This window comes from Microcaecilia unicolor, chromosome 3 (assembly GCF_901765095.1).
Source record: "Microcaecilia unicolor chromosome 3, aMicUni1.1, whole genome shotgun sequence".
NCBI classification, from domain to species: Eukaryota; Metazoa; Chordata; class Amphibia; order Gymnophiona; family Siphonopidae; genus Microcaecilia; species Microcaecilia unicolor.
The window spans coordinates 13,185,718-13,205,258 of NC_044033.1; the positions used below are offsets into that span (position 1 = coordinate 13,185,718).

At 46.4% G+C, this 19,541-nt stretch overlaps 1 protein-coding gene across 1 annotated transcript in view; it reads left to right on the forward strand.

Annotated features, from left to right (window-relative positions):
• The window catches only part of DNAH8 (dynein axonemal heavy chain 8), a 1,267,128-nt gene that overhangs the window by 619,722 nt on the left and 627,865 nt on the right, over positions 1-19,541 (forward strand). Inside the window, 1 exon segment of the mRNA XM_030199255.1 lies at positions 9,502-9,615. Coding sequence (XP_030055115.1) covers positions 9,502-9,615 — 114 coding nt within the window.

The window sequence follows — 19,541 nt, forward strand, 5'->3', positions numbered from 1 at the left end:
GGCGGTCATTTCTGATCATGCCCCAGTGTGGGTCCAATTGAGGTGGGGTGAGAAAGGAAGGACAAATTGATGGCGCATGAACCCTGCTCTGTACCAGGACCAAGCCTTCTGCAAGTATCTTAAACAAGCATGGAGAGAGTATGTAGAGGAAAATAAAGAGTAGCCAGTAAATAATAGAGTCTTTTGGGAAGCAGCGAAGGCGGTGATACGCGGAAAGATATTGGCGTATACCGCAGCCCTCACTAAGCAGAGGGATAAGGATCTCCACATATAACCCATGTGCAGGGAGCAAGGAGAGGACTTGTTCTCTCGCCCTCAGAGGCCATTAGGAGAGTGTATGTTGAGGCGAGAAAGCGGCTGCAGACAGCGCTAGATGCTAGAGCATTATATGATATTCGATTATACAAATACCACATGCACAGGTGGGGCAACAAAACGGGGAAACTGCTAGCATCCCTGGTTCGGCAAAGGAGCGGAAAGAGTTATATAGTTAAAATTAAGAATGCTCAAGGTAAAGCACAGGCGGGGAGGGCAGAGATTCAACAGGAATTTGTCCGGTTTTATTCTTCCCTTTACGCAAAGGGTTCCTTCTCAGAGGCCAATTGTGAGAGCTTCTTTGCAGGGCTGAGGCTGCCATCCCTTACGGCGACACAGGTGGTTGGCCTGAATGGGCCGATTGAGGGTCGGGAGTTGCTGAACGTCATAAAACAGCTGAAATTAGCAAAAACTCCCAGACCAGATGGCCTGGGGACAGAGTTTTATAAAATACTGCAGGGTGAGATGGTTCCTTCGTTTGTGGCCATGTGTGATGAAGTGCGCGTTTCGGGAGACATGGGCACAGTTCTGAACCATGTGCATATCACGGTATTACCAAAACCTGGCAAGGATGTAGAGCTTGTGGGCTCTTACCGCCCTATATCCTTGCTGAATCAGGATATTAAGATTTTGGCGGCTGTACTAGCGGTGCGGTTGGGCGCAGTGGTGCCGCACTTGGTGCATCAAGATCAGGTGGGCTTTGTAAAGGGCCGATTCGCATCAGCCAACATATTGAAGGTCAGCCGCATCCTGTTGGAAGGTAGTAAAGCAGCGGGGGATAAGATTATGGCAAGCTTAGATGCCGAAAAGGCCTTCGAGAAGGTAGTGTGGGAATACCTGTTTTGGGTGCTCTGAAAATACGGGATCGTGGGTGATTTTTTGGAGTGGGTCCAGGCATTTTACAGTAATCCAACTGCCCAAATTACAATAAATGATATGTTGACACCTGTTGTGCATTTGTGGGGTGGCACCAGACAGGGGTGCCCATTATCGCCTCTTCTGTTTATCCTCACCCTCGAGCCACTAGCAGCTAAAATCAGACAGGAGCCGAATCTGAAAGGGGTACAGGTAGGAGGTCAGGAATACCACACGAATATGTTCGCTGACGACATGTTGTTGTTGTTGGATAATGCCTCCACAGGTATTTTCCAAGTGATAGATCTTATTAAAAAGTTTGGTCAGTTTTCGTGTTTGTGCATTAACTTTGGAAAATCCGAGGCGCTCCCAATCAGTAACCCCTGTGCATGTGTACAGATGTCAGACTTCCCGTTGGGGTTGGCCAGGGAGGGGATTAAATATACTTAAGTGCGAACACAGAATGGGTGTATAAGAAAAATGTAGTGGAAAGATTGGAAGCTATCAAGAAGTTATGCTGGAAATGGAAAGATCTCCCAGTTAGTTTTATGGGGCGAGTGGCTCTAGTAAAAATGGTACTGTTACTGAAAGTATTATACCCTTTACAGATGGTGCCACTGTGGGTTCGCAAGTGGGAGGAGAGTCAATACCGTAGTTTGATCACCTCATTTATATGACATGCGAAGAGGCCCAGAATTTCATTTGCTAAATTGGTCCTGGATAAAATACAAGGGGGCCTTCAGTTGCTTGATGTTAGAGCCTACAACGTGGCAGCACTGATGCGATGGATACATGAATTCCATTCCGGGGGGACGGCCTTTTCTCCGGAAGATTTCTGGAAGAGTTGGTGTGCTCCCCTAGATCCATTTGTAATCATAGACACGGCACAGGCTAGTAGTTTTGGAGGGTTAAAAATTAATCCATACTTGCTTGCACTGCGGAGGGCTTGGAAATGGTGGAGAGAGCTGGGAGGAACAAGGGGAGGAGTGGGCCCTTTTGTTACTTTGACAGGAAACTTGGACTTCCCAGCAGGTCTTGGAACTACGGTATTCCACACGTGGAGAGCACAGGGGTGTAGATACATTGGGGAATTCCGTCGGGTGGAAGAGCAAACATTCCCATCGTTTGAACAGCTCAGACGCGCATGGAATGTCCCTAGTACACAATTTTTTGCCTTTTTGCAAGCCAGGGATTATGTACTGTCAATAGAGCGCAAACATGGGGGTATCAGGTGGTTTTCGGTAAATTGGACTCCATGTTCATGCAGGTGCCACCCACACTAAACAAGCTGTCTATGTGGCATCAGATCATCAGGGACAATAGAAAAGCCACGTATCTGCAGCAATTAGCGAATACTTGGAGTAAGGAAATTGGGGGCACAGTAACTGAGGAAGAATTAGGGAAGGCCTTTGGAGAGCTTTGCAAGGTCACACCAAACGCTGCTTTACAGGAGATACAATTTCGCATTCTGCATAGGGTTCACATCTCTAGGGCAAAAGGGAAAGCCCTGGGGTTGTGGCCCGATGATCTATATGTGAAATGTAGGACGCATGTGGGAACGCTATTGCACTCCTTTATGGAATGCCCTAAGCTGGCTGAGCTTTGGCGGGGTGCTCTTAAGCATATAGAACGTTTGGTGTAGGATGAATTTGAATGGACCTACTCAATTACATATATGGGCAGCTCGATGAATCTGAGAGAGCAGGGGATGAGTGAGGCCCAGTGTAAGTTTATAATAGTGGCCACCATACTGGTCAAAAAGTGTATTCTGATGTCATGGATAGAGAACGCTCTTCCTCAGCTCAAAGTGTGGTTGGGCCTGATGAGAGAAATGGCTAGCTGGGTAACGAAGACAATACAACTCCACGCATCTTCAGGTTTGAAACAATACAGAATGCTATGGGGTAGAATCCCTGAGGCTGAAACATTGTTGTTAGACCCCTCGTCCGATAACAAATGAAGTTTGTATGATGTCAGGCTAAAGCCCTGGAGAGAGGAGTGAGCGGAATCTCCAAGAGGGAGTCTGAGAGAATAGGTTAGGCTGGTTACTGGCAGTGGACAACCGGGGGGGGGGGGGGGGGGGGGGGGGTGGATGGGAGGGGTGGGAAGTTTAACTATAAACAAAAAGTCAAAGGTGTTTTACATAATTATAAGTCATAGGCGTTATGTATAGTCTGTGGTAAACATGTCCAGAGGTTTTTCTTTTTGTGTATTGTTGTACCAGCGGAAGTCCCCTCGATGGGACACAAATTTGTACAATATCTGGTTATTACGATGCACCAATGACGTAATAAAGATACTTTAAAAAAAAAAAAAAAAAAGAGGACCCAGATAGCTCGAGAGGCGCAGCGAGAGCGACTTTTTTCGGATCGGTCCGGTCCTTTGACGTCGGCATCGGTACCGAGGTCGGCGGTGTCGACGTCGAGGGAAGCATCATCGAGAGTTCAGGTAATGGCTGCTGAGAGACCACCATCGGTACCAAGGAGTGTCGATGACGGGCGTCGAGCGAAGGCTAAGAAGTATTGCCATTGATCTCCTTCCAGACATGGTACCAAGAGCTCCGGGGAGCCGAGGGAGTCGGCACCCGAGAAGCGTCGGCGCCGGGAGGACCGCTCAACCTCTATTCAGGAGGTGCCGATGCGTCGGTCGTCCGGCAGCCTGGTACCGGCTCTCGAGCCCCTTCAGATTCTGGTACCGACTCCTGCACCGGCCCTGCAGCCTTTTCCTATGGCAGCTCTAAATGAGTGTCTCCGGGCCATTCTTCCAGAGCTTCTGGAAGGACTGCTCCATCAGTCTGCTTCAGTACTGGAGGTGCTTGCGCCTCCTGTACCTACTGCTGAGACGGCGTCTGGCCCATCTCCTGTGAGGAGGTCCCTGCCCTCGATACCGCTTGCGGTACTGGAGCCGGTTACCACCCGGGTTGACTCTCCCTCGATGTCGGTGGAGGAAGCTTCGCCGTAGTTCAGGCAGGGGTCGACTTCTCAACATCCCCCATGTGGACGTCGATCCTCGAAGTCGAGACAGGCTCGGGTTCGGGCTGCTCATCGAGAGCTTCTGTCCGATACCGAAGAGGAGCACTCATAGGGAGAGGAGGAAGACCCCCGGTATTTTTCGGAAGAAGTCTCCCAGGGGCTTCCTTCTGATCCTACTCTGCCTATTGAAGTTAAACAATCTCCACCTGAGAAATTTACTTTTTCATCTTTTGTGTGGGAAATGTCTAAGGACATTCCATTTCCCATGGAGGCTGTGGATGAGCCCAGGGCTGAGATGTTCGAGGTCCTGGGTTATCCTTCTCCGCATGCAGAGGTTGCAACGGCCTCCCTGCACAATACGCTCAGGGAAGCATTGTGGCGGAATTGGTCTTGCCCTCTCTCTAATTCAGTTGTCAACAAGAAGTCAGAGTCCCAGTACAGAGTCCATGGTGAGCCTGTGATGGTGAAGGCCCAACTTCCTCACGATTCTATGGTGGTGGACTTTCCTCTCAGAAGAGCCAAGAGACTATGCCTCGGCGTCCCCGGGCAGAGAGTCTAGGACTTTGGATTCTTTTGGGAGGCGTACGTATCAGGCTGGAATGCTCGCCGCCAAGATCCAAACATACCAGCTGTACACCAGCATTCACTTATGGAACTCGGTGAAGCAACTGTCCAGTTTAGTTGAAGCTCTCCCTCCGGAACTTGCTGAACCTTTTTCACCAGGTCATCAGGCAGCAGAAGGCGTGTCGCAAATTCCTGGCCAGGGGGGCTTACAACACTTTTGATGCCGCATCCCGAGTAGCTGCTCAGGGTATCGTGATGCGCAGACTCTCATGGCTGTGTGTCTCGGACCTGGATCAGAAGACCCAGCAGCGAATGGCGGATGTTCCTTGCCGGGGGGATAACCTTTTTGGAGAGAAGGTTGAGGATATGGTTGATACCCTCAAGAAGCATCATGATGCTATGGATTCTCTCTCCCTCCGGACGCCTTCTGCTACTACCTCCTCTAGGAGGTTTTTTGGAGGGAGGAGGAGTGCTCCCTATTCCTATAACAGGCGTAGGTACACTCCTGCCTCTCGACAACCTGTTCAGGCTCGCTCTCAGCAGGCTCGCTCTCGTCAGTGGCGTGCACCGAAGGCCCCAAAAGCAGGGGACGGGCTTTTGACTGGCTCCAGAGCAGCATAGCCGAGGTAAGAGTATCCGTGCCGGACGATCTGCCTTTTGGGGGAGGTTGATATTTTTTCACCAAAGATGGCCTCTTATAACTCCGACAGATCGGTTCTTCAAATAGTCCAGTTAGGATACGCTCCTCGTCTGGAATCAAAACCTCCAAATTGCCCTCCGGGAGCTCAATCCTTCAGTTCCCAGCACAAGCAGGTACTTACAGAGGAACTCTCCGCCCTTCTAAAAGCCAATGCGGTCGAACCCATTCCACCAGGGGAAGAAGGGCTGGGATTCTATTCCTGGTACTTCCTTTTGCAAAAGAAAACAGGGGGGATGTGTCCCATCCTAGACCTAAGGGCCCTGAACAAATTCCTAGTCCGAGAAAAGTTCAGGATGGTTTCCCTGGGCACCCTTCTTCCCATGATTCAGGAAATCGATTGGCTATGCTCTATGGACTTAAAGAACGCCTACACTCACATCTCGGTGCTCCCAAATCACAGGAAGTATCTCCGATTTCAACTGAGAACTCAGCACTTTCAGTACTATGTACTACCCTTTGGTTTAGCATCTGCGCCCAGGGTCTTTACCAAGTGCTTGGCATCGCTACGCAGACTAGGAGTGCATGTGTTCCCTTATCTCGACGATTGGCTGGTGAAGAACACCTCGGAGGCAGGATTACTACGATCAATGCAGATTACTATTCAACTGCTCGAGCTGCTGGGGTTTGTCATAAATTATCCCAAGTCCCTCCTGATCCCAGTCCAGAAGTTGCAATTCATAGGAGCTCTGTTGAACACACGGACGTCTTGAGCTTATCTCCCCCAGGCAAGGGCAGACAATCTTCTGGCCTTAGTGTCCTCAGCTCGAACATCTCAACAGATCACAGCTCGGCAGATGTTGAGACTCTTAGGACACATGGCCTCTACAGTTCATGTGACTCCCATGGCACGCCTACATATGAGATCAGCTCAATGGACCCTAGCTTCCCAGTGGTGTCAGGCTACAGGGGATCTAGAGGATGTCATCCATCTTTCCGCCGATTTTTGCAATTCCCTACAGTGGTGAACCATTCGCTCCAATCATAGTAACATAGTAACATAGTAGATGACGGCAGAAAAAGACCTGCACGGTCCATCCAGTCTGCCCACTATAAACTCATATGTGTATACCTTACCTTGATTTGTACCTGTCTTTTTCAGGGCACAGACCGTATAAGTCTGTGCAGCAGTATTTCCCGCCTCCCAACCACCAGCCCCGCCTCCCATCACCGGCTCCGGCACAGACCCCATATAAGTCTGCCCTCCCCCATCCTAGCCTCCCAACCACCAACCCCTCTTCCCCCCGCCACCCAATTTCAGCTAAGCTTCTGTGGATCCATTCCTTCTGCACAGGATTCCTTTATGCCTGTCCCACGCATGCTTGAATTCCGTTACTGTTTTCATCTCCACCACCTCCCACGGGAGGGCATTCCAAGCGTTCACCACCCTCTCCGTGAAGAAATACTTCCTGACATCTTTCCTGAGTCTGCCCCCCTTCAATCTCATTTCATGTCCTCTCGTTCTACCGCCTTCCCATCTCCGGAAAAGATTCGTTTGCGGATTAATACCTTTCAAATATTTGAACATCTGTATCATATCACCCCTGTTCCTCCTTTCCTCCAGAGTATACATGTTCAGGTCAGCAAGTCTCTCTTCATACGTCTTGGAACGCAACTCCCATACCATCCTCGTAGCTTTTCTTTGTACCGCTTCCATTTTTTTAACATCCTTCGCAAGGTACGGCCTCCAAAACTGAACACAATACTCCAGGTGGGGCCTCACCAACGTCTTATACAGGGGCATTAAAACCTCCTTTTTTCTGCTGGTCACACTTCTCTCTATACAGCCTAGCAACCTTCTCGCTACGGCCACCGCCTTGTCGCACTGTTTCATCGCCTTTAGGTCCTCAGATACTATCACCCCAAGATCCCTCTCCCCGTCCGTGTCTATCAGCTCAATCTGACCTTGGGACGTCCATTCCAAATTCCTCAGCCACAAAAAGTGCTGACGACAGATGCATCCCTCCTGGGGTGGGGAGCTCATGTAGATGGGCTTCGCACTCAAGGAGTTTGGTCTTTCCAGGAAACACATCTTCAGATCAACCTCCTGGAATTACGAGCGATCTGGAATGCTCTAAAGGCTTTCAGAGGCCGGCTGTCCAATCAAATTATCCTAATTGAAACAGACAATCAGGTTGCGATGTATTACACCAACAAGCAGGGGGGCACCAAATCTCGCCCTCTGTGTCAGGAAGCCGTCAGGATGTGGCTTTGGTCGCATCAACACGTCATGCTTCTCCAAGCCACGTATCTGGCAGGCGTAAACAACAGTCTGGCTGACAGGTTGAGCAGAATAACGCAACCTCACGAGTGGAGGGGGTATATATTACTATGATACACTAAGAAAGTAACTTTATAAACTTTTTCCTGCACGTAAAGCCTGTTCTATACACAGAAAATTATTGCATAAAATTTCATGATCGAGATGAGCAGCCAGAAAATATTTCTATTGTCTTATTTCCTCTCTAGTTTATGGAAATTTTCATTTTATTTGAGCTTTTCCAGCCATTTTGTCAGTTTCCAATAGAAGGTGCACTGTTTTAGAAAGAAGGCACACTCTTTTCCCAATTCACCCTACTTTGTGCAGCCATAATGATTTGCACAATCATGGTGCACACTATTATTGGTGAACGGCAAAAACTCATAATGTGTTTTTTTCTGCTTATTTTATTTGGTAATGATAGGCAATATTTTAGGATATGTTGCTGACATTTCCTATATCGTTGAATTGACAACCCATCCCTATTGCGCAATTGCATATGCACATGAAAAGTACATGCATCGAAAGTGTGTGCCTACTTTTATGCAATCTGCATGTAGGTGTTCCCAGGGGCTTGGTTTGGGCAGAGCAGAAGCGGAGTTTTGATATACGCATATATTTTCTAAAATACTCATGTACATATGTACAGTATACAATCAAATTTACACCTTCTTTGGAGCAGGTGTAAATTTGTCAGCATTTATTCTCTGTTGAGGTGGGATCTGAGAGCTTAATTTATATGGTATGATATAGGCCATGCATTTATAGGCACATAGATACATATGCTGCTCTTATAAAATAAGCTTAAATTAAATACCTTTATGAACTTTTCACACAAGCATTCCATTATAAAATCAAGCTCTAAATGTCTGATCTGAAGAGGAAGGTAATCAAAAATGTATTGTTGTTCCAATAAAAAAGGTATCATCTTCTTTTTTTTTTCTATGTTTTGTTTTATTTCTATTTATTACCTTCAGTGGCGTACCAAAGGGGGGGGGGGGGGCAGTCTGCCCTGGGTGCATGCCGCCGGGGGGGGGGGGGGTGCCGCGCGCCGGTCAGCGTAGTTTGTTTCCATGCTCCCTCTACCCTGGAACAGGAAGTAACCTGTTCCGGGGCAGAAGGAGCATGGAAACAAACGATGCTGACCGGTGCGCGGCACCCCCCCCCCCCCCCCCCCCAGCGGCGTGCACCCGGGGGGGAGGGGGTTCTTTCGCCTGGGTGGGGGTGGTGTCGCGCTGCACGGGGGGAGCTGCCCCCCGGGGGGGGGGGGGGGGGAGCATTGGCGATCCGCCCCGGGTGTCAGCACCCCTAGGAACGTCACTGATTACCTTCATTCAGTGTGTAATTACAATCTGGAATTCATTGCCAGAGAATATGGTAAAAGTAATTAGCTTAGCAGGGTTTTAAAAAGGTTTGACTATTTTCCTAAAAGAAAGTCCGTAAGCCATTAATAAGCTGGACATGGGAAAATCCACTTCTTATTACTAGGATGATCAGCATAAAATCTGTTTTACTTTTCTGGGATCTTGCTAGGTACTTGTGACCTGGATTGACCACTCTTGGAAATGGGATACTGGGCTTGATGGATCTTCAGTTTGGCCCAGTATGGCAACACTTATGTTCTTGTGAAAGTAAATTAAGATCCAAAGAATTTAAGGATTACAAAAAATAAAAAAAATCTATGGAATCTGATCACATTTTACATGTGGTACAAGTAAAATATCTTTATATGTTATGGTCTTTCAGTAATCTGTTCTTGAAATATTGTGCTCTTGTTTGTTGATTTTCTTTCCTTCCTCCATGCCCATTTTGAAATGAAGTTTCATTCTGTCCTGTAGACCAGTGTTCAAAGTGAACTTATTCAGCTTCAGCCCCAATTTAAGACTAATCTACTAGAGTCAGTGGCTGCATTTCAAAAGGATGTGGATAATTTTGATGCTGAGTATGAGAAGGTAGGTTTTCAGTAATTGTATTACATTTTCTTACTCTATCTACATTCAGTTTAGTTTTGATAATCTCGTCAAAAAGGTCCATAACCTTTTTAAAAGTGGTGAGGCCAATTTTTAAACATTTTGGGCCCAATATTTAGAATGATTAACCTGGGCAGGAGAAGTTCCTGCCCGATTAAATCAGTCACAAAATGGATTCTCTTATTTCTGTATCTGAGTAGAAAAAACTTGTTTATCTGAAGACAATGCCAGTTGCAAGGAAAAAAGGGAAGTAACAGATAAGATAGAGGAGGAGGCTTTTCCGGTGAATCATCTTGTGGTCAGCCAAGTTTGAAGTAAACAACTTTAACATTGGAGTCAATGTAAACCCATTAGTTTGAATGGGGCCAAGAGAGTATAAAAGACAGGGAAAATGTGGGTGTGGCAGAAGATCTCCTGGACGTGCCAGACAGAGATGCTGTCTGTCCAACCGCCCCACCTGCTCGTGTATCTGATCTTGCTGTATTATTGTGGTGAGTTATAATAAAGCTGAATATTCTTTCAACTTGCCTTCTCACTCTTTCTTATGCAATATCTAAAGGTTTAATTAAACCCTTTGGCAGGGATGGTTATTAGAAAGTGCCTAGGTACACATACATTAATAGAGAGTCAGATAAGCGCAATTTAGATTATGGATATTAGCCTTCAAGGAAACCTCTCTAGTATGTGGCCGCCTAAGCAACATACCAGAGGGGATCCATGGGGCAATTTACCCCCATAAAATTAATAGGTTATGAAATATTACCCTCGGGAAGAAAGGTTTTAAGTGTTTAAGTTTCCACATTGAGTGGAACATTTTCTTTGTTGTGGAGTTCACTTGGCTGTCAAGAGTGAGGTTGCGGTTGATTGTCACGCCGAGTATTTTCAGGCTGTTTGAAATAGGGAGGGTGTGTTCTGGGGTGATTAAGGTTGTTGGTTTGTATGTATTATGTTGAGATGAGAGGATGAGGCAATGTGTTTTTTCAGTATTCAATTTCAATTGAAAGGAGTTTGCCCATGAATCCATGGTTTTCAAGCTGAGTTTAATTTCATTGTTGATTTCTGTTAGATCATGTCTGAAGGGAATGTAAATTGTGACATCATCTGCGTAGATGAATGGGTTGAGGCCTTGCTTTGATAATGCCTTGGCTAGTGGGATCTTCATTATATTGAAGAGTATTGGTGATAGTGGTGATCCTTGAGGTACTCCACAGTCTGCTTTCCAAGGTGGTGATATGTTTGAGTTTGATTTTACTTGGTATGTTCTGGCGGTTAGGAAACCTTTGATCCAATTGAGTATGTTTCCTCTGATTCCGAAATAGTCTAAAAGTCTCAGTAGTATTTTGTGGTTTACCATGTCAAATGCACTCGACATGTCAAATTGTAGGAGAAGTATTCTTTTACCTATGGCTATTTCCTGCTTGAATTTGGCCAGGAGAGTGACTAGCACAGATTCGGTGCTATGGAGGGGGCGGAAACCCGATTGTGATTCATGAAGTATTGAGAACATGTCCAAGTGGTCGGTAATCTGTTTGGTCACCATGCTCTCCATCAATTTAATTGCTAGTGGTATAGATGCAACTGGGCGGTAGTTGGTAGTTTTGGTTGCTTTTTTCTTGGTATCTTTTGGGATTGGGGTGAGTAGGATGTTGCTGTGTTCCTCAGGGAAAAGACCTTGTTGGAGCATGTAGTTTTGGTGGGATGTGAGGTCTGTTGTGAAGCGGTCAGGGGCGGATTTTAGTAGGTAGCTGGGGCAGGTATCCAGTTTGCAATGGGTGCTGGAGAACCTTTTGATTGCCTGGGTTACTGTTTCAATGGTGAGGAGCATGAAGTTTGACCAGGTTCGGTTGGCTGGGTATTCTCCAGGGTTTGGGTCCAGATTATTGATGAAGTTTTCAGTATTACTATTGTTCTGAGGTAGCGTTTTTCGTAGGTTTGTAATTTTTTCATTGAAGTATTTAGCGAGTTTGTCATCAGGTGGGATGTCTGTGTTGGTTGCAGTGACCGCTGTAGTGTCTAGTAGTTTGTTCACAATTTGGTATAATTTCTTCATATCTTTCTAGTCCGGCCCTATTTTAGTTTTGTATTATGTCCTTTTGGTTTGTCTTATAGCGTATTTGTATTTTCTGTGTATCTGTTTCCATGCATTGAGTGTGTATTCATCTTTTATTTTTTTCCATGCTTGCTCGAGTTTCCTTGTTTGTGTTTTTAATTTTTTCAGATCATCATTAAACCATGGTATGGTGTTATGCGTGCGTGAGGTTCTTGTTCGTAAGGGCGCTATTTCGTCTAGTATGTTTCTGCATCTTTCATCTCATTCTAGTGGAGGAGTAGCCTAGTGGTTAGTGCAGTGGACTTTGATCCTGGGGAACTGAGTTCGATTCCCACTGCAGCTCCTTGTGACTCTGGGCAAGTCACTTAACCCTCCATTGTCCCTGGCACAAAATAAGTACCTGAATGTATGTAAACCGCTTTGAATGTAGTTGCAAAAACCTCAGAAAGGCGGTATATCAAGTCCCATTTCCCATTCTGTGAGGTAATGTGCAGAATCCGTTTGTGCAGTCCATCCACCATTGTAAATCTGTAGCCAGAATATTTCCGGATCTGTTTGGCCTCAGGTGATGTAGGTTGCGGTTGTTGTGTGTGGTAAGAGCCCTTCTTCTACCATTTTAGTGATAGGTTTAGTTTGTGGTGGTCGGACCATGGTGTTTCTGACCATTTTAATATCTGTTATTATAAGGTTCTAGTCTGATGGTAGTTTGTACGAGATGAGGTCCAAAGTATGCCCTTTGGCATGGGTTGGTTGCGTTTGTGGCCATGTGAGGCCCCATGAATGGAGGAAATCGTTACTTTCTTGTGTGTTAGTGGAGTTTGGGTCTTCTAGGTGAAGGTTGATGTCTCCTAGTATTAGTATGTTGGAGTTGATCGCACATGTGTTTGAAATGAAGTCAGTGAAGGTAGTCTGACACTCATTCCAGTTTCCTGGTGGTCTGCAAAACAGGACGGAGTTGAGATGGTTGGGGAAGGTTTTGTTACGGATTCTAAGTGAGGCCATTTCAAGTTGGGGTGTTATGGACTCGGCAATGGTTTCGATGGTAAACTGGGATTGGTTGATTAATGCTATACCTCTGCCTCTCTTTTCCTTTCTGGTCCAGTGAACGATTTTATATCGTGGGGGCAAAGATCTAAGATTATGGGGTCTTTTTCGTCATGGAGCCAGGTTTCATTGATAAAGAGTAGGTCGAGGTTGTCTGATGTGATCCAGTGTGTTAGTAGTGTTGTTTTGTTTACTACAGATGTGGCGTTGATGTATCCAATTTGAATTTTTTGGTATGGGTCAGCTATGTTTGGTGTTATGTGTATTTTTGTTAATTGTCATTGTTTTGTTATTGTGGGTTTGTTATGGGGGTTCTTTCCCGTCTGTTGGGGTTGTCTGTGTGCTGGTGTTCTTCCTTTGATATGATTGTTGGTGGTTTAATGAGGTAGGGTGTGTCTGGTCGGTCGTTGGGGGTGGTGTAGTAAGGGGATGATGTTGCTTCCTGCAAGTAGGGTAGTTAGAGTTAGGTGGACCAGTTTTAATGAGTAAATTACTAGGAACAATTTGGAGGTATTCATTTTGGTGGTGGATCAGTTTGGGCACCTGGTGACCGCATGGTGTAGGCTGGTTGATAGAGCTTGGATGTGGATTTTTTTTTTTTTGGGGGGGAGGGGGATATAGATGATGTACTCACAGTCAGGTGTTAGAAGTATTTCCTCGGGTACAGAATCTTCGCGAGTTTGGAAGCTGTAGTGGTGGTTGGGGTAGTTCACTCACGGTCGGTGCTCAAGGTGTTGCTCCAGGTCGGGAGAATCCTTGGCTCTGGGAGTTGTGATAAACACAGTGGTTGTCCTACCCTGAGGAGGCCGCTAGATGGTGCTCTCCTCCAAGAAATAGAGAAAATGCCCTGTTCTGATCCCTAGGGGGAGCTCCAAATAGGACATCAGGGTAATGACCTGGAGGAGCTAGCAGAGGGAGCTCCGGCTAAGGCCTGAACATGAGGACCAGGGAGTATGTAGTAGAGATGCCCTGTTAAGAGAAGGACACCCAGAAGGCTCTGGACTCTTCCGGAACTGGGAGGAGTGGCCCAGAAGGGGTGTGGTGGGCTGTTAGAAGCCCTATATAAGCAGTACCTCCTGAGGAGAAGAGACGAAGAAGAAGGGGACCTGAAACCAGCTACCTGAAGTACCAAGAAGCCCAAAGCCCAGTGGGGGAGATGGGGGGAACCCATACCGATTAAAGCCTGAAGATATCAGGGGAAAAGTAGAGGTACTTACCAGACTTAAGGACTATGTGTTGCGTGCTCGAGGACCTTGGCATACTGTCAGGCTTCTTCCCCGGGAGCACTGGGTTCGTGAGCCCATGGGCCACTACCGTGGAGCGGCAGTGGCAGGCAAGATCACCTCCAAGGTAGAGATGAGACAAAACTGGACCGGAACCCCGGACTGGAGTTCTACACCGGAATACACGGAATTGGAATGCACCGGACGGGTGCGCACTGGAGTGGAGCCCGCTGGACAGGAACATACTGGAGGGCCCCACAGGACTGGAACATACAGGAGTGAAACCCGCTGGACTGGAACACACTGGACCTAGGCTTCACCTACGCTTGACCACCTTTCCCCGAGGGTTGAGCCCTCAGGTTCTGGCAGCCGGTAGGACTTACAGGAAAACCCGGAACTGGAACTTGCAAGCAGGAACAGCAGGATTGAAGATCCAGGAGTGCCCCCTGGCACCTAGGCGCAGGCAAGGCTGACAGGCAGGGACTGTCCGGGTTCTGGCAGTCGGCAGGTTTAAACACAATGACTAGTAAACTGTACCTAGGCTAATAGAAACGCTATACCCAGGCAAACCAGTCACACACAAGAAACATACACAGAGCACACTCAGGAGACTTGAAAGCTATACACCAGCTAACAACAAAGCTGTGCCCAAGCTAACAAGTCATGCACTGGAAACAAACACAGAGCACTAGCAAAGCTATACACAGGCTAACAAGCCACACGGTGCCTAAGCTGGCTAGTCTAAACAAACACAGAGCACTAGCAAAGCTATACACAGGCTAACAAGCCACACGGTGCCTAAGCTATCTAGTCAAACATAGAAACTCACACAGAGCAAACACTGAAACAGTGTACAGAGCACTCTATACACCAGGGCCCTTAGATGAAATGCAAAGGCCAGGGCTGTAGTCTCTAAGTGATTAATAAAGCCCTTCCACACCAGAGGCACAGCTGCAACAATCACCTTGCATCCAAACAGAGGCTTGACACACAGAGAAGTCAGCCCAGCGGGAGCCATCTTGGATACTGGCATAGAGGAGTCGGCGGCAGCCATCTTGGAAAAGGCATAGCCCACACAGGTGAGGTTCAGTAGGGCAATCAGCACACAGAGCCAGAGAGAAACTAAGACAGAGACAGACACAGAGACAAGCAGAAGCCAGCACAGCCACTGACTCCCAGAAACAGGGTAAGTCTGAGGGTGGTCACGGCCACAGACGTAACACTATGTTACTGAAGAACTAGTAAATTGTTTGAAATGGGCTAACAGCCGTGGGGTGGAGGATAGGACTGTAAAGTCAATATGAGTGAAGAAAGTCCTATCCAGGGGTGGAGGCTGTTAGACACTGAGACCCAGGTTCCCCACAGTAGATGGGCTCAGTGAGAGAACTTGTGCTAGATGACTAATGGCTGCAGTATAGTCTAATAAATTGAATTTGCATTTTGATGACTGTCTCATTTGAATATATGTGAAGGGTTGAGAATCGTAGTTGAAGTTCCAGGAGAGTGCGAGGGGTCACGGCCCGTGGTTCAGAGGAGTGACCGGGGCACATTGGACTGGACAGGGGAGGATTTCCAGCAGAAGGAAGGCATGCCCGAGTAGTCACCCTGAGTAAGGCAGGAGCCCCAGATATAGAGGTGGGTGCTTGCAAGGGGCAGGGAGAAGACCAGCCGGAGGCCTGCTCAGGAGCCCGGGGCCAGTGAGGCCGGGTAGAGAGCAGGAAGGGCAGGTGTCCTTACAGATTGCCCTAAAGCCAAGTTCCAGGGAGCCTCGAGGGTTTAGTTCAAGAATAACCCGAGAAGGAGAAGATAAAGGAAACCCCTTTGTTTTGAACTGTTTGCTTCTGTGCTGTTTTGCTGGAGTCACCAGGGATCTACCACAAGTTGTTTTGAATTGGCTGTGGCTGAGCAGTTTGCTTGGTCAATTGCAGTATGTAGCTTGGCTTGGGAGCCAAGGGATCTCCGAGGAGACTGGCAGGTGAGACCCCGGCCAGCAGAGGCGCGCCACGTGGTCCCTGTGTGGGCCCCTATGGGGAGAGGTTCGATTACCTTTCCCTGCACAGAGGGCGGCCTCGAGTCGGCTTGGGCCCGATCATCTCCTGTCTTTCGCTCCTGGGCTCGGGTGGGCGTGAGGTAGGATCGGGCTCACAATGGACCTCATGTGGGCCCTTGTGGGGTGAGGTTTACTTGCCTCTCCCTCCTCTGAGAGCCCGTCAGTGGACACCGATCATGTACGGGCCTCCTCACTCGATGATCGGTCGCACCTGGGCGCCATTTCCAGCCACGGCCCGGTTTTATTCCAGTATTGTTCTGGTTTTCCTGAGCTCGGAGCTCCTTCAGGTACGTCCTAGTCCGACTCCATCTTAAATTGATGGATGGTTGATGGATATAATCCACAAAGAACTACTTTTGTTCTCTGTTTCCATCTACTGGTTAATAGACATAACCCTCAAGTTCTGGGCTGATCTTTTGGGATTAAAGGAGAGAAAATGATCAGGTAAGACATAATTTTCTTTGCACATCTATGGAAAAAATGGCTCTGGATACATTTTCTTTTTGGAGAAAAACAGTTTAGTCAAGATCTGTACATTTTGAAATTAGTCTTTCTAATCTCTTCTATAGAATTTTCACAAAAATCTTATCAGTATTAAGAAATGAGGTGGGAATTTGAAACACTCAGTAGAGACTTTTCCCTTTTTAGGTATAACCATGATAACTGCATCTTATATACTACTATACAATATAAATGAATGATTTATATAAGTAGTTTACAATAAAACAACATACAATGCTACCCCTCCACCAATTTGGTTCACCCTATCACTATGATATAATTTGTACCCTGGTATGACAGTGTCCCACTGGTTACCTTCCTTTCATCAGGTCTCAGAGATGCCTATTATATCTAATTTTTCATTTAGTGCAATATACAACACACTCAACACATGGAAACAATCACAAAGAAAGTACAAATACGCTATAAGACAGACCAAAAGATTATACTATAAAACTAAAATAGAAACAGATTACAAAGACACGAAGAAATTATACCAACTCGTGAACAAACTCCTAGACACCAACCTGGTCACCACATCGAATACAGACATCCCATCTGCAGATAAACTTGCTAAGTATTTCAATGAAAAAATTGCAAACCTACTCAACACGCTACCTCAGGACAACACTGACATCGAAAACTTCCTTAATGAGTTGAACCCAACCACTGGAGAATTCCCGGGTGACCGAACCTGGTTAAATTTTGCCCTCCTCACTGTCGATACAGTTGCACGGGCGATCAGCAGGTTCTCCAACACTCACTGTAAACTAGATACCTGCCCCAACTACCTAATGAAATCTGCCCCAGACCGCTTCATAGTAGACCTCACATCCCACCTAAATTACATGCTACAGCAAGGTCCCTTCCCTAAGGAAAATGGCAATATCCTACTCACTCCGATAGCAAAAGACACCAAGAAAAAACAAATGAAATCACCAACTACAGTCCAGTAGCATCTATTCCGTTGTCAGTCAAGTTGATGGAAAGCATGGTAGCCAAACAACTTACAGATTATATAAACAAATTCTCAATATTACATGAATAACAGTCAGGTTTTCGCCCCCTCCACAGCACAGAAACAGTATTACTCACTCTCCTAGCCAAATTCAAGCAGGAAATAGCAATAGGCAAAAACATCCTCCTCCTCCAATTTGACATGTCTAGTGCATTTGACATGGTAAACCACAATATATTAATAAGATTACTAGATAAGTTCAGGATTGGTGGAAACATACTTAGCTGGATCAAGGGTTTCCTAACCACAAGAATATATCAAGTAAAATCAAACTCAAACATATCATCACCATGGAAAGCAGACTGCGGAGTACCACAAGGATCACCACTATTACCGATCCTCTTCAACTTAATGATGACCCCACTAGCCAAGTCCTTATCCAACCAAGGCTTTAACCCCTTCACCTATGCAGACAAATCTAAAGTGACAGAAATCACCAACGAAATCAAAATCAGCTTGAACATCATGGACTCTTGGGCAAATGCATTTCAACTAAACAAACACACTGTCTTATCCTCTCATCCCAACACAGCGCGGATAACTCCACAATTATCAACACCCCAGTTACACCCTCCCTATCTAAGACAGCCTGAAAATCCTCGGCATTACATTGGACTGCAACCTAACACTAGAGAGCCAAGTGACATCCACAACAAAGAAAATGTTCCACTCAATGTGGAAACTCAAATGCGTGAAACAATTCTTCCCAAGGGAAACATTTCGCAACCTGATACAATCAATGGTACTAAGCCATGTAGGCTACTGCCATGGAATTTATGCAGGATGCAAAGAACAAACCTTAAAGAAACTTCAGACTGCTCAAAACACAGCAGCTAGGCTTATCTTCAGAAAAACGCGATTTGAAAGCGCAAAACCCCTCCACGAAAAACTGTACTGGCTCCCAATCAAAGAACGCATTGCTTTCAAAATCTGCACTCTGGTCCACAAAATTATCTACGGTGAAGCACTGGGATACATGGCAGACTTGAACTACCTGCCAACTAGAAACACATCTGAATCAACACAGACATACCTAAATCTGCACTACCCAAGCTGCAAAGGACTCAAATACAAATCAACTTACGCATCCAGCTTCTCCTACATAAGCACACAACTGTGGAACGCATTACCAAAAGCCTTGAAAACTACATACGACCACCTAAACTTTCTGAAAAAACTAAAAACTAACCTGTTTAAAAAGGCATACCCTACCAATCCAGCATAAATCTGTACAACACAACACAACAAAACTAAAGTACATAATGGACATAACACAACTCTTCCGTTGTACGATTCCCTAATGTGGCTGTGCCACATGAACTTTATCTTACCACAACATCACTTTGTATTTGTTTACACCGGAATCTGCAAATGCCTCTCCGGTACTATGTAAGCCACATTGAGCCTACAAATAGGTGGGAAAATGTGGGATACAAATGTAACTGTCACGTCTGTGGCCGTGACCCCTCTCAGACTCACCTTATTTCCTGTTGTCAGCTTCTGAGCTGGCTTCTGTCTGTTCTTTGTGAGTTAGTTCTGTCTCTGTGTGCTGGCTGTATTAGATTGTCGGTGTGCTGTCACCCATTCCAGATTTCAGCTCACTCCAGTCCGGATCTTCCAGGCTGCCCGACCCTTAGTTGCCAGGTGATTGTTGCAGCTGAGTCTGAGCTGCCTGCTGGGCTTATTAGCCATTTGGAACCTCTCTGCCTTTGCCTTTGCATTGCGTCTAAGGCCCTGGTATGTTGGTGCTTGTTACACTTCTGCTAGTCCACTGATTTGTCTGAGATTCTTGCCTTGATTCTTGCCTGTTTCTAGTTAGTCTGTGTTTGGTTTAGGTTAGGTTTTACTTGTTTTCCTAGCCTTGTTTCTGGTTTGTATCGCAGTGTTTAGTTTCTGTTTGTGTGCTGGCTTTGTGGCTGCTTGCAGCTTTTAGTTCTGTGTCTTGTTAGTCACTGTTTTGTTCCCTGTTTCAGTGGTTGCTTGCAGCTTCCAGTTTCTGTTCCCTAGCTTGTCCTGTCCCTG